We start from the raw sequence: 16,947 nt of genomic DNA on the forward strand, positions 1-16,947 counted from the left end.
ACCTGTTCACAATGTATCAATATTATCAGATTTAATTATACCATTCTAAAGAATTTATTTAAACAAATCAAAATAGTGCCTTGTCGTATTATTTTTAATAATTAAATATTCATTAAATGGAAATTATGTAGTGTGAAATAAATTATAATCTTATCTAAATACAATCATTGTCTAAATGATTTATTAAGTAATCTTTCGACAAAGTTTATTTAGTAGGTTCTTATCTCACAGAATATAGATTGATTTTAAAATAAAACCACATACCTATGTTTATCTGTTTGCTGAGTTTGTGATTTATTTTTTTTGAAATCATCTTGTGTTCAATCATGTTCACATTCAACGAATTAGATCTAGTGAGAAATTATTTACAAAAAAATATACTTATTCATTGGAGAAGTAAATGAAATAGTATTAATTTTAATTAGTTTTAATTAAATTTTAATTAAATTAACTTAATTAGAATAACATGACATTTACAATAAAAATAAGAGGTAAATTAAGTTATAATAGATATTATCCAATGAAATTATTCGAAAACACTAAATAATTTAAACAGTGGGTAACACATATTCTGTGACGATTGGGGTGGAGGTTGAAACAATACAGAAAATTGGGTTGGTAATAACTGTCTTTAACCAAATCGCTTCGGACATTGATATATTCCACTTACATGAGGATATAGATGGACGTTATTTTATAATATCTTGAAATAGGGTTTAGATACTTGGCTCATTCGGTGTATTTCTGTGTACTGTAATATTTGTATGTACCTACTCTTTATACTCTTTTTATACTGTTTTTCTTTCTGATACTGCTTCGTTTTCTTTGGTTTTAATTCTATTTTAATAAGATTCTGAAAAAAAACTTCTACATATAGAGATAGAGTCTAAATATATGAAATTTAAGCAAAAAAGGACCACTGGTCAAATTAAGTTGGCTTCAATTGACATTTGCAGAGAACTTCACACTACTGCTATGACATTTAAAAAAAATGTAGGGTATATACAAATATAGTATAGATAAGCAGCTAATCATACTACACTTCAGCATTATTTCACAGCACCGTTTAAAACAGCACTCAAGTAAGTGAACATAAAAATGGCCGCCATTGCGTATCTAGGAAAAGCGGAATGGAAACTGAGCGATCTTAATATTTGTGGAGTTTACCAACTCAACAATGCTTCATGCGCTTGTTTTAATACTATTTCTTTATTATTCCCGTGTCATGTTGTTGAACGTCTCACTATAAAATCAATATAAAATTAAAAAAATAAAACATTTTCGAAGTCAACCAACAATATTGACCAATCAGCTGCTTCTAACGTTGGAACGATACGTATGTAAAATGTTGGGGGATTGTGAATATTTTTCGAAACCAGATAAATTACCCATGTCGAAACAATAATCCGCATTGTTTTCGAGTTGTGGGTTTAAAAAATGAAAAAAAATCCGTTGGAGATAAAGATGATAATGCACCTGCCCTTCGCGCACGCGCACCGCTAGCCACCTGCGACTGCGCGAGATATCACCAATATTAAACACGGTCTGCGCAATATATTGTCAATAATCTCATTAAATACTAATAAAATTTATTTAGTCTCTTTAACAATGTTAACCTCCAATTCGTAGCGGAAAGACATTGTATTAAATAAAATAAAACACAATAATATGTAGTATTTATTCTACTTAATGCAATAATAAACAGGACTGGTTTCGTATTTTTCAAAGTTGACGATGTATCATCGAAGCGGCTCTGATTATATTATGTGTAGGTATACAAGAGACTGCAGATAAAGCAACGGCTCTCCACAATATGTCTGAGACGCATTCTGCAGACAACCTGGAGAGACTGGTGATTTTGGGTGGCTTCCAGAGAAAGCGAAGCAGAGGAAGAGCGTCTGCGCGCTGGAGCGACTTAGTGAAAGAGCTGACTGGGGGGGGGGGGGGGGCACCATTCATTCTGCCCTGAGAGAAGCGGAAGATCAAGAAGGATGGAAAGTCTTGGTCGCTCAAAGGATGGCAAAATTAAAAAGTAGTCACGATCCTCAGCCATGAGTGTACGACCAAGAAGAGAGAGATAAGAGTTGTGGAATACGTACCTTGGTTATTTAGTCATCGAAAAGTCACTTACTGAAACATTTCGGTAGGTAATTATTATTGAATTAACTCTGTGGTTCCCAACCTTTTTTCGCGTCATGGTACACTACTGTACACACACTAAAGAATATGTATGATTAGGCACAAGGTGCACCATTTCTCAACACAAACATCGGTAGATATTTATTTTCCAAAAACGGTCATCCTATAAAATCTGTATAAAAATCAGTTATAAAAAAGAATCGCCCCTATTGCAGTGTAGGTAAAGAATATCCATGTGGGAGATTTATTACCTAAGTACATATAATAATAATATAATGTAATTTTAAGATATGTATGCATACATGACGTTTTGCCACGGCGGGTTTAGGGATAAAAAAAACAATAATGACATAAAAATTAACAGTTCCTTTAATAAACAGAACATGAAGAAACAGAACGGTGACAAAACAGAACACGAAAATACAGAACAGCGATAAATATGACTATGACTTTAAATAAAAAAATAAAAAATATTATAATATTAAATATTGAAATTTCCGTATCACTATGTTGTAGGTATAGATTTTTAATAACAAAATTTAAAAAAAAATCAAATTATATAATTTCTGCATTCCTAATCGCTGGAAAACCTCAATTAAATGGGACTCAACTCGGTGTTGCCGGCAAGCTATGTATATCTCGTCTTAATCAATCTAATATGTTCAAAATGCTTGAATGAGTTTAATAATTTTGTGGAGTTGTGTATGATTATCAAAATCAAGCAGATAAATTAAAGTTTTTACACCAAATGGCCAACATGCAGTGATTATATAACAAATATTTATATATATTTCATTTAAAACGTAAAAGTATCTACGTATTTAAATAATAAATAGATACAACAAAATGAATCTTTTATTTTCCCTTGGCTGTTCTGTTTTTTCATGTTCTGTTTTGTCACTGTTCTGTATCGGCATGTTCTGTTTTATCGTGTTCTGTTTTGTCCGGTTACCAATACGTAGATTGGTGTACAATGTATACCGGGAGAGCTTGGCATCAAATAACGTCTCCCTATCAACTGCAAGAAACACGTTCTGTAATTCTTCAGTCACATAAAATATCTGAGCAGCCTGGGGAAAAGAGTGATCTTTGAATGCGTTGAAGGGAGGTTGCGAAGGCGTGCGCATTCCAGATGTAGCAAAACCACTACAATGCAACTAGATGGAAGAAGATTGTTGGCAACGCGTGTAATTTCAGTGATCACCATCCTCAGTAATAAGTGAAATGATAATAAGCGATGTATACGTCTGATATCATAGTATGTTGATATGTTATTATTTAGTAATAAACACTGTACCTGCATACATATAAAGTAAATTTATTTCGCCGTGAATGGAGAGCTGAATATTGCTTCGGACTTTGTCATTGTTGTGAGCAATAAAAGTCAATTAAGCTACTACCTACATACATTTGATTCAATCAGAGTCAAGTTTTGTCAACAGATCATCCAACATATAAATATTGTGTACCTACCTACCGTTTATATTTACAATTATTATTGGTTAGGCACCAGTTGCGAGGGGTGGAGGTAGGCTGTTAAAATTCGACATACTTAAATGGTTCACACTAAACTTTATCAGTCATACTTATTTGTTTTCATTGAAATAAGGATAGGTACAATTTGCAGATGGTGATTAGTTTTTAAAATTCAATTAAACCCTGCCTAAACCAAACCATAATAGTTTAGGTAATCTACGGAGATTCGTTAAAAGTAGTGCCCACTTTTTCAGTCAAACCTATTTGTTTTCGATGAATTAAGAATGTCATATTACAGGTGGTGTTGGTTAGTTTTTAAACTTCATTAAGCCCTGCCCAACCAAACCATAATCCATTAATATATTCTTCTATCTAGAAAATATCTAAAGTTATGTATGGTTTAAAGGCATACTTTTAGATATTTTGAACATAAACGAATATTTTTTGACTAGTGGCTTGGATTAGGCAGGGTTTAATTGAATTTTAAAAACTAACAAACACTATCTAGAGTCTAGACATTGTAGTCTTAGTTCAATGAAAACAAATACGTTTGACTGACAAAATTTAGTGTGCATTATTTATGTTGGATCTTAACAGCCTACCTCCACCCTTCGCCACTGTTAGGCTATATATATCTAATATATACCTACTTGGAATCTTAAATTCTGTTATAATCAATCAATAATTGAAGGATCCATTCATGACTGAATCCATTTACCTAACTTATATAATCCTCCAAATGTCATCGATTTATCATGTAAGAATGCCTACACTTCAGTTGTTTCATGTTTGTCATGTCACCTACGAGTATAATACTCTCCGCTAGCGATCGTGTGTTATGCTTAGGATGACATTGTACCTATAAGTCTCTTTTGTGAAATACACGATATTTTTAAGATTTCGGTTTTCCTTTTTTTAATTTCGTAACAGATTTGAACTATTTCAAGGCCTCCTTTTAATTTTTCTGATGAATCGATTGCGTCATCAATGTCAATGAAAATTGCAGGTACATAAATATTTTGTCGCTTGCTTTAATTTCTAATTTTGTTTTTCTAAGCTAGAGACTTTCTTAACGATTATCACTCACATTGGAATGATCTCCATTACTGCGATAGCCCCCACACCCTGAATCGGGCACCCTATCTACCAATCCAAACGGTGTTCCAAGGTTAACTTGAATTATGGAGTTGTCATGTATCGACACACAATAATAAAAATATGCATCGCATAATCACATATTTTAAAATTTTAATAAGTAGATATTAATGATGAAAAATAGCGCAGCAGGCGACTTTTTTTTACTACTAGAGCAAATTTGCGATGTGTGTTTGTCTTGCTATCTAGTCGACCCACAACGCCGAGCCCCTAAGCTAGAGCCCTATCAGCCCCCTCGCCTGTGGGGGCCATGACTGAGATACTTCTGCTCATATTAAGTATCCATAAATTCAATAACAAAAACACGTCGTGGGAATCAGGTAGATACAAGTTTTCAATGACTGGTTTTGCAGTGCATAATAATTATCATTGCAGAGCCTAGACATAAAGAAAAGTTCGCTGCTTTATCATGCGAATGAGTTTGAAAGCGAAAAACTAAAACGTACTAATTTAGAAAACGTTCGCTTTTCTTCGGCGACGTAGGTACATCCACAACAACAAAAACAACAATTAAAACAACGGTAATACACCGCGCATGCGCAAAGCACTATGTGGCGGAAATAAACAATAATTCAACCGGATATACACTTTGGTTAACACACTAAGTGACTAACTTGTAACTAGTATACATCTCGGTAAAGTTGGCTAACGGGACCATGAGAAGGAATAATTAACTATTGCTAATTTAGTAAAACAAGTCTTGGGAAAAGCAATTATTCCAATATGTATTAAGGCCATGCTTTGGTGACTTGATAAACATCAGCGAAAATGGTAGAACTTAGCGGGTCATTTTCCGTAAATCATTTTTGCTCATATCACAGAACAGAATAAGAAGAAAAAAGAATTCCGATAGGCTATATACCAATACAGTAAATTTTGACTACGGGTTTTGAATGTGTCCTACGAAAATGAACAGGCATTATAGACGTGCAATAGTGTGTACAATAAACCAATATTAAATGAGCGTCAATGCATAAACCGAGAGTAGTTGTCAGTATTCGATGTATGACGTGTTCCTTACTCGAGATCGGTTGCCCGCTTCTCCTTACCCGTTACGTATTTCAGTTTCAATTATTTCTGAGTTCCCTGGCTCCTACTTACCGAATAATACGATTTGAATAGATTTAAGATAAATATCTTACAAAATAATAATATAAATTGTATTAAATTCTAAAGAATGTATTTTAAGGTGGCTCTACTCTGCAGAACCTTAAATCTTCACAGTGATCGAGTGGATCTGTTTTGTTCTCTTGCCTCTTTCAAATTAATTTGCTCCTACTAATTGTATCTGGACGACTGTTTATTTTTATTGTATTTTTCTTTTATTATAATACCAGTCTTATCTATATAATTATAGTTTTTTTATGTTTTTCTGTTTTTTTCTCTATTTTTATTATAACTACTACTCTAATATGTTTTCCTTTTTAACGATTTTCAATAATTCTGCAATTATTATTAATTACACCTGTAGGTACCTAATATTTGATCTAATTTAATTTGATTTATTATGCTTTTTGTGTCCGCCTGTTACTGGGACCAACACATTTTTTTATATTATACATAATTATACTTCCTCTGTGATTGATTCTGTTGGTTGACCTAAATAAATAATAAATAAAAAGAGTCGATAACTATTTCTGTAGTAACACCATTATCAAGCAAGACCACAAAAATAAACGACTTGTCTACTAAATCTGCAATATGTATTCTTAGGTCAATGACAACAAATAATAATTATGACTGATAAAGTTTAGTGTGCACTATTTATGCCAGATCTCTACCTCCTCCCTTTGCCACTACTGCCCAGTTAATTCTCAGAAGTGATAAAGGTGGAATGTTTCGAATCGTGGTATTTTCACACCAGTGGCGAGGGTTGTAGGCAGGCTGTTAAGATCCGATCAAAATAGTGCACAATAAACTTTATCAGCCATACCTATGTATTTGTTTTAATTGAACTAAGCCTATAAATTACAGATGGTGTTGGTTAGATTTTTTTTAAATTCAATTATTAAACACTGCGAAAACCTAACCATAATAGATAATAGTTAAAAAATAATCGTCTACCTATAAAATATCTAAAAGTATGCCATTAATATATACATAATTTTGGATATTTTATAGATAGAATAATATTTTTATCTACTATGGTTTGGTATTAATGGCAAGGCTTAATAAATTTTAATAAACTAACCAACAACATGTGTAATATGTATTCTTAATTTATCGAAAACAAATAAGTATGAATGAAAAAGGGTGCACTATTTTGTCGAATCGCCCATAACATACCAAAATGATTATGGTTTAGTTTCAATTGATTTTTAAAAACTAACCAACACCATCTGTAAATTGTAGTCTTAGTTCAATAAAAACAAATACGAGTCACTGACAAAATTTAATGTGCACTATCTATGTCGGATCTTAATAGCCTATTTCCACCCTTCGCCACTGCTTCACACACAGGTCCGCATACATGGCAGAGAATTTTCCTCTCATGTCGATTGTAACGGCGAAATTTGTGTTCCTGTTCGAAATTTAAATTCTTCAGTCAATACGGCCGTGATCTGAAACGTCACAATCTTTGGGCGTGACAATCGAGGATTGCGCAACGGCTAGGTAATTAATGCACACGTGAATCCGTGCAAATCGGCCAGCCACGAAAGTGAAAAGTAGGCGAAGATCAAGCGCTGTGTTCTTCGCGCCGTGTGAAGATGGCCCACATAGAAAACAATCGACCAGGTCACGTGGTGAGATGGTTAACATTCATTTTTTTTCTGCTCTACGCCACGGCATCATTGTTGCACAATCGCGTATAATAATTATATGATGGAGTTACGCGTGTAGAGGATTCCGTAATTTGCCGCATTATCAGAGCGTGAAACGAAATATGTACATGTGTGCAGAAGAGACTCGCATATGTGTGAGTGTTGTGTGTTTTATTTTAGTTTAGAAGTGATTACTTATTGGTCAACGATACGAAAACATACATATTATTATTATGTAGATACGAAACATGTTGAAAAAACTGCAAAAATGCACCTCACCGGGTCTATTCAATACGCAAGGCCGCTAAGTGATGTGATAGTATTTACGGCTAACTAGGGTAGGTTTGTATGGAGTTATTAGCACTTATTGTAACAATTACAGTACACGTATAATCATATTAAATAGGATCGTAGGAACTACGAATGTTCCCCCATGAATTTACCCAGATGCCTTTTTTATTTTTATACGAAGAGCACGCAGGTATTGAAAGAGGTAGAACCAAGCTGAATGATTTTATCTTATAATATCCATACATTTTAATATGAAAGTATTTTTTATTACGACTTTTGATAGCTGCAGCGTTTCCTATGAGTTTGGGGCTAACCATTCTGCTTCATATCTAAATGTTTAATTAGGTTAATAATACAACCAGATGTATTAATTACGTTTACGTAGCGGGGTCCCCACCCCAGCCCAGGATCTTTGGCTAGCCCACCTACCTATCACTAAGGTTAAGGGTCGTGTGATGCTCTAGAGCATGGTTTCCCAGACTATGGGTCGCGACCCACCAGTGGGTTCCGAGCGAATATTGAGTGGGCCCTCGCCACTGTATACATGAATTAAAAAGTATAGGAAGTGATAAATTTGATATTGCATTCAGCTATTTATAATTCCTAAAAATTGAAATAAACTTAAGTTACGGAAAATATCGTGATAAAATGATAATAATTTGAATTGCCAATGCACTACAGATGGCAGCACAGTCGCGGAAAAACGCCAGCTAGCGCCAGCCAGTCATTTATCTGTTATATATAAATAACTTTGACGACTATTTTGGGGAAGATATGAAAAAGTTTGATTCGTTGCGTTGGATTTGTAACCTATTTCAAGACGACTTACCAACTAGTATGTCAACAAAAGCAAGTGAAGAACTCATTGATTTATCAGAAGATACGTCACTGAAAAATAGTTTCAATCGTAAACAGTTAACGAAATTCTGGCTCTCAGTTGCTGATAATTATCCTAGCCTGTTCGATGAAGCTATGAAAGTCCTCCTCCTCTTTACTACCTCATATCTATGTGAGGTCGGATTTTCGGCTATGGTTAACATTAAAACTAAATACCGAAATAAATTGGATATATAACTCACTGCGATTAAAAGTAAGTAAAGTTGAAGTTGATGCTAAAACTGTAATGAAGAAAAATAAGAAACAAATACATCCTTCCCATTGAAATAACTTTGTAAAAAAAACCTTGCAGGTGTAGGTATTTAAGTAATATTTTTTTTTTATTTAAGTGGTGTTTCTTATTTCAACAGTCTTTCATTCATATTGGTAACACTTACAAAAAATATATTTTTTATTTCAATTAGAACAAATAAGACAGCATTAAGTAGTTTACGACTCGCCACTAGGGAATCTGAGCATTACCAATATATTTTATGCCCTCTTTTCTCTAAGACAGCTAAGAGGTGGGTCCCAAGATTGGAAATTTTTGTTAGATGGGTCGGAGCCCAGTCAACTTTGGGAACCACTGCTCTAGAGTAGTGTTTCCCAAATTCTACACGTTAATTATCATTTAAGTACATCAATTATCATACCACACCTAATTGCAGCGCACAACTAGGTACATATTTTAAATATTTAATAGACCTGAAGGAAAGTAGCGCCTTTTTAGCCTTATCGTGAGACTTTTTTTTAAATAAAATAAAATTAAATAACAGCTTACGGTTGACTGTGTTACGGTGAAATGTAATGTGTAAAATTGAAATGTAACCACCCACAAAGCAAAGTTTTCCGAGTATTGTTTCACCGTACCGAAAAGCGTGTCCGGAAACTTGTACGTATGCAGTTCGCCGTATCATACTTCACCGTGAAATGTTGTACTTACCGGAAATACCTATATGGCCGTATATTAAAGACCGTCCAACCTCTTTGGGTCGTATAGTACTGACATAAAATTCATGTGGTTATTGTCGGTTTACACTTTACAGGAAGCCAGCAGCAAACAAATTTTGAAAATAGCCGATATATCGGATTATTTTTTGGGTTAGGTTAGATTTTCATTCATGAATTCATTAATTTTGCCAAAATCAGTTATGAAAATTGAATTAATGTTCATATTGAATCTAATAAAATTGGAGACCGTATAGTAAAGCTCACGACGAACTGTGCCACGGTGAAATATTTTACGTACAATTTACATGTACCCAAGTACCGAAAAGACACTCCAGCTTGTCTTGTTCACTGAACAAAAATAGCTTAATCCAAAAATCACTATTGATATATATTTTGTTTGAAATAATTCAAATGATTGAAATTACGCGCGATGAATGATGATGAATAATCATTTTCTGAATTGTGCACGCCATGTTAATGTCCCTTGTTGGAATGGGCGAGTCTATAATGGTCTCTACAGTGCCGCACCGCACGTCATTTGTGCGCATATAAATATTCAAATTAGGACGGTGCCCATTCATAAACAATTGATCCGATCCAGAGCCCCTCGCACTGTTTCGCCGCGTGACACTTTAACCCATTTACCCACTGGTTAAGTTAATTTGCGACGCCAATGGAGTGCGGCAAAGCTTTCTACCAGAGGGCTGCAGTTACTTTGTATGTGACACAAAGCTCAGTAGTACAAAACAACACAAATATCACTCTGATTATTTTCAAATTCAAATTTTATTTATTTTTATATAATATATCTAGTGAACATTACAAATTATTAATTTAAGACATTCACAAAATGCTATTTAGAAGAAAATAGATATTAATAAAACAATATTATATAAAGAAATATATTAAGAAAGATAGCATTAAACCATTAAACAGTAGAAAGGTGTAAATACAAAAAAATATATCTAAGTTAGATACAAGGAAGTAGGTGCGTACACCGAATGAGCTAAGCCGACCTTATTTTAAGAATTTATAAAGTGATGCCCACCTATACTAATCATCACGCATGTGATATATGTCAATATCCGAAGCGATTTGGTTGAACAGAGTTATAGCCCTCCCAATTGGCATTACCAATGGAAGGTTAGTTATGCACCTTGGGAGAACGAACAACGGATGCCCTCGATTCCTAAGACAATTATCAGAGACACACAAGCCAATACCACCAAGAATGGCAGAGTTTCCATTTTTCACTGTTAACTGTGTCATATCTGAAAGTAAATATATTGTCTATAACAGGCATATCCATTACGTCGATTGCGGGATGCAAAAAGCATGTAGGTACCTACATTCAGTTGTAATAATATAATATGATTTCGTTGAAATTTAGGAGAAATATTAACCATTTCATTTTTTTTCTGAACCAGCTCACAGCCTGTCGCAGGAGTGAGCGAAAGAGAAGACGTGAATCACTGCGCTTTAAATTAAAGCATATTTTCCATTTAGATCATGCAGGATGATAGTAGTTGGTGCAATAAGTGCTTAAAAGAAAACTAGAACAAAATGTTCACGACGAATGAGAACTAGATTATTTGCTTGTGATTATGAAAGACATGTGTTGTTGTTTAATTATCTTACGTTTGTTCGAGTTGGAGAATGGCAAAGTGAGTGTGGTAGATCACTACCAATTTTGATACTGGACAGTAAATCACAACTTACTTGAAGTTGGACATGACATACCATACCTACCTCGATGTTGATTATATATTAACTAAAATTAAACTAACAAAAATCGCTCCTGCAGTCCATAAACTGTACAAGTTTCATTAATGTTGGTCTAATAACCTTTGAGTCATAATCGAACAAACGGAAAAAGATAGATAAACGTATAGTCCAATTTTATGAAGTAGTAATGGAGGTAGGTAATCGAACAAACGGAAAAAGATAGATAAACGTATAGTCCAATTTTATGAAGTAGTAATGGAGGTAGGTACTAACAATGTCTACTAATATATAAATTTGGCAGCCTTATTTGTAAACGTAATTATAATATCGATCGTCAATAATTGTTAGTGTCATACTATTTTTTTTTCTTTATTTGCCATACTAATTTTATTTGTGAAATTATAAATACTAATTGAACGAAATAATCTCAAACCAATAGGGATAAAATGGCATATTTCAATAATACAATGAATGTGCTTCCAGCTTGGAATGGCCAGACAACTAACACTGAATTCGTTTATTGGCTTTTGGACTCGCCCTTAATGATGAATTATAATAAATGACGTTAAAAGAAACTTTCGAAGCTAAATATATGAAAGTAAAAAAGGTAATGAGTATATTAGCTACAAGTTATTTCGGATTTCATTTGTATCAAACTTCACACTGTTATCGCCTGCACCTGTCAAATTAGCAAACATTAAAAAAAGAACCAGTAACCCAGAAACATGAAATATTACATAAGTGTACAGATATTGCTAAGAGCATACCCTGACACTTATGATAGGATGATGACCTTTCATTATTTAGATCAATACACATGTACAATATCACGACAGTAGGTATATATCATAATACATATTATGTACATTATTACCAACCACCATGTTTCAATGCGCCAACGTACAGAATTTCGATGGCTACCAGTTCAACTACATAAAAATATGATCAAACCAGATATCATGTGTTCTAATACAAAGTTTTCTAGTCTCCTCTAGATAATAATATATTATTAGTTAAGTAGAGGTTTTCCAAGATTTATATAAATGTAATATATTTCAAGGTTTCATCAAAACATAAAATATGTATGCATAAGTAGTCGGAACTCACTATTTGATTGCAATTGATTCGGTGTTTAAATGAGGTTATTTAAAATCAGTTTATTCCATACATGTTATAACTGAAATATCAATATAATTTTTCTGTGGCGTAGACCGGCGTAGACAGGAGAAAGCTCAACAAACGTAGACAGAAGAAAGCTTTGGAAACTAGCATATTAGAAATGGTGCGAAACCGGTATGTATAGAGAATGAATAATTGTTTTAATAAAAGCACGAAATTTAGATACTAGTCTCGTTTCATTTATAATATTATCTGTAAGTGAAATCAATAATACATGTTTTTCCCTTTTAAACTAAATAATTATATGACTATGAGATAAATTTAAAAAAAAAACTTATTTTGTATTATATAATAATCATATGAACCGATTTCGTACGGTTCAATTAAACATTCTCAACTGATATAAATATGCAGCTAACTATTATTAGGAATATTAAAGACACAGTAATATATTGAAATTTAATATTCTAAGAACCTATACCTACGTTCAAGTTAAAAGTAAGTAAATATAATCACTCCTAAGCTTTTAATTACCACATTTAAATAACATGTCAATTACATCGAATGGCCAAACGCGCCAGTCGCGGTGTTAGCACTAAATGGGTTAAATGTACGTAGCATTTAAAAACATAATATAATCGTAGTTAGGCACTTCAAGCCGTATAAAGCGAGTATTCTACGTATTCATAATAATTTAATTAAAGTTTTTTGATGCCTATATAAAAGTAGATAATATCTAGATACATATAGTAAATTATGTGTGTACACATTTCTTCAGAACAACTGTCTTTCTTCGTGTTATATTGAGCCTAGTTTTTTCAGTTTCCCCAAATAAAAAAAAAAACAATTATCACATTATCCTCCCTAGGACGTGACGTCATATAAGACGACCCCTATGTCAATTCGCCTAATGGATTCGAGATTAAAAAATCAACTTCATTAAAACATACAAAAGTGGACATACAACAACCGTGCACTAACCCAATCTTTAAAAAAATGTCATATATTTGCAACACTTTCAGAGCCACTAGGTAGGTATCTGGTATGTTGATACGGAGCAGCTCAAAACGGTAGGAGTGAATAAAATTCCATCCATCCATCCATGTCCATAACGTGCGTCAACCGCCGACGTCTGTCGTATGTTATGTCTATTGTCACTGATTGGACACTGCTGCTGGCCGTTTGTTGGGAATCGTTTTGCGGTTAGTTCAGTCGGTGAAAAAGATCACCATACTATATTGTATTATACACATTTGAAAACACCTAGTAAGAAAAATCTTTGGAAAAATACGACGCCCAGCGTGACTCTAACCCCCTCAACTGGGATTCGCGGGATATATCCCATTTTAATTGAGCCATGTGTATTATATCTAATTACGACGAAACTAACTGTTAATTTTTTACATTTTCAAGTACACAGCAATTTTCGTTAATTTTTGGCAATCGGGTTTTGTGGCTTAAATCAAGGTATTTCACAAATTTTAGTACATTTAATTTTTAAAACGTACATGCACCTGCTAATAATTAGTTAGTTATTAATAATATTTAATTAGTAGGTATTTTTCTATTAAGTATCTGAGGTGTTTTCAAATTATGTAAATGCAATAATCGTAGATATTTTATACTGAAAATTCTGTTTACACAACCTGCACTAACTCTGTGGAGGCCCATATGCTCCGTTTAGTGGTGAACATTGTTATGTATGTAGTGTTCTGTTGGGACAGTAGCCATAATCTTAGTTTTTCTAGTTAATTTTGCATTTTTTTAAATTTCATTTATTTTACGTTAAGTTACAACATTTAAGTATAGGTACTTTCGAACTTTCGAGTGGGTATATAAATCTTGGCCTCCCACAAGGAGGGGGCTGACAGGGCTCTAGTCTGGGGGCCCGGACTCAGGAGGGGCCAGCGTGGCGACTCGACCAGATAAGTGAGATAAACAAACATCACAAATTTGCTCTCATAGTTAAAAAAAAAAGTCGCCTGTGGTGCTATTTTCCTTCGATAATATTATTATTTAAATTTATGTACTTGTACGATACAATTTTTAATTATGTATCGATACTCGACACAACTCCACAATTCAAATGGATTTATTAAAAGATACAAAAAAAACTAAATATACAAATTAATTTTACCGCGTACACCATTTGGAAAACGCTACTGTAGAGCATCACGGTGCCTTTATCCTTAGAGATAGGTAGGGGGGCGCCAAAGATCCTAGCCTGGGGCCCGCTTCAGGATGTGGGGGCCATGATATAAATATACAAATTGTTTCATACAAAATGCCAGACAGCATGATTTGCTAAAGATTTTGGAAAATTGCCTAATGCAAAAATGAAGTAGGCAGATAGGTATACATATAGTTAATTATTATCATTGCATTATATGCAAGGGTGGTGCATTATTTTATATAAACAAAGCGCACCAATATACATAGTATATACATAATATAAAAATGGTATAAAGGTTTATAATGTTTATTTTGATCCCCTATAAATCGGGGAATAAGTACCAATTGTTTTATTATTAATTGCACAGTGTGATGTCTACAGAATTTTAACAAGATAACTGGACATTGATGGTGTTAAATATGTAGTGGGTACCTACATTCTTTACACATACCAAAGTAACGATCAGGGGCGGTTTCGTCCGCTACAATAGGAAATTATCGAACTAATTTGATTCAGTCGATAATTATAAATGCACTGGAGAGGAAACCGCCGTACTAGATCTGAATTTTAATTCAAATGACCGGTTCGTAAACCAAAATACCTGCGGAAATCGCCATTGTAAACTGTAGAATTAACAATGAATATTTTTCAGAACTTGGGAACTTGGCGGGAAATATTTATATTCAAATTAAATATAATATGTACATATCAACAAAAGGAGTTAATCCACATAATTTAACGACCAAGATGATAGGTTTTGTCCGCTTAAATGGCCATTTTCAAGGATACATTTTGTGCCAGTTTACAATGTATAGATTAGTGCATAGTTTTAGTATGTCCATTTTTTTCGAAAATTGAGTTATTACACAACAAACGCATGTCTGTATGTAATTCATACCTGTAAAAATACTGTAGGTGGGTACGCTAAAGTAGAGTATTTTAGTACAAATACATAATAATGTCCATTAATCCTTAATTCTAAACAGCTAGAATTGTTGGATCTTCTCAAAACACAAAAAACTAGGCATAGGTATATCTTTACACTAAACCATACATATTTTATAGAATATAGGTAATTAATACATAGGTTTACCATAATTATGAAACTCTAAACCCGGACAGGAACGGGATATATGGCAAAGAAACAATTTTACCCACCAAAAATTGTTTTATAGTATGTACAAAAAAGAATGCAAACCTTCTGCAGTAGAAATTAAATTGTTTTATTTATTTATTGTACCAGTCTCCACTTATCGCTGGAATGTACTTTTTTCGCACCCTTCCCCACTGTCTCATCACATATTCGCTAATACGGTCAATCATGACAATTTACTATTGACAATCATTCGTACGCGGAACAGCCTGGACAAAATGCCAAACCGGCCGGGACCGGGACGTATGGTAAACCTATTAATACAGAACCTGTAAATGTCAATTGTCTATAATCTGATTGAATGGCCCAGCAATGTTATCAACCAATCACCTCCGTTAATACAAATAGAATAAGATCAGACATGCACAAACAGAGTGTGAATTGCAATTGTGTCAATGTCAATTAAGGCTTTACCTTTCGGCCGCGTGAAAGCTTTCATAATTGCTTTAACTCCCATTCCTGCGGGCTGCCGTCGAACCTTCTCCACCAATAACCTTCACCAAACCCTACCCCACCCAGTGGTTTATAATACAAGTGTGGGCAAAGTAAAATCACTCACGAAAACTCCAACGAACTATCGAAGGCACTGAATCACTTCATTGCACCGCAGACGCACGTCGCAGTAAACGAAGCTTTTACGGGAGCTTTTATTGAAAGAAATCACTTCTGATAATTTTAAGAACACTCTATTTTATGATTTATATCAGTCTTATAATATTTTATATTTAGCACTGCATTATTTTACTATACAAAAATGTTACTTAAAATTTACCGAACTGTTTTTTTTAATTAATTTAATAATTTACAAAACGAAAAATGTTACAATTACTTAATTAATTAGGTACAACGCTATTTTAACGTCTTTCATATTTTTTTTATCGATCGATTTATTGTTTTTTTTTGTTTTTTTTTTATTATTGACTTGTTATTTAGAATGATTTAATAAACAGATAGTTCAAATTATCGACGCACTCGGGTACTTAGAATAATACATAGTTTAAAATCACTATTTTTTATTATTGCTTTGTGTAAATGTTCATTGTTTATGGACGCTATGCATTCCTCGCTGGTTTTCATTGTTCTTTATGTAAATTTATGTTGAAAGGTTCTGGAGAATTACATGTTTG

At 33.5% G+C, this 16,947-nt stretch overlaps 1 protein-coding gene across 3 annotated transcripts in view; it reads right to left on the reverse strand.

Moving 5' to 3' along the window:
- pnt (ETS transcription factor pointed) overlaps nt 1-16,947 on the reverse strand; it is a 429,327-nt gene that overhangs the window by 136,260 nt on the left and 276,120 nt on the right. The window contains exon 1 of one of the 3 annotated variants that reach the window (XM_085948068.1): nt 16,235-16,415. The exons of the other annotated variants lie outside the window; for them this stretch is intronic. Coding sequence (XP_085804194.1) covers nt 16,235-16,277 — 43 coding nt within the window. The 5' untranslated portion in view covers nt 16,278-16,415. Of the gene's footprint in view, nt 1-16,234; nt 16,416-16,947 lie in introns of those variants that run through there. 3 annotated transcript variants of the gene reach the window in all.

This window comes from Rhyacophila brunnea, unplaced genomic scaffold (assembly GCF_057557595.1).
Source record: "Rhyacophila brunnea isolate RB1 unplaced genomic scaffold, BYU_Rbru_1.0 scaffold_20, whole genome shotgun sequence".
NCBI classification, from domain to species: Eukaryota; Metazoa; Arthropoda; class Insecta; order Trichoptera; family Rhyacophilidae; genus Rhyacophila; species Rhyacophila brunnea.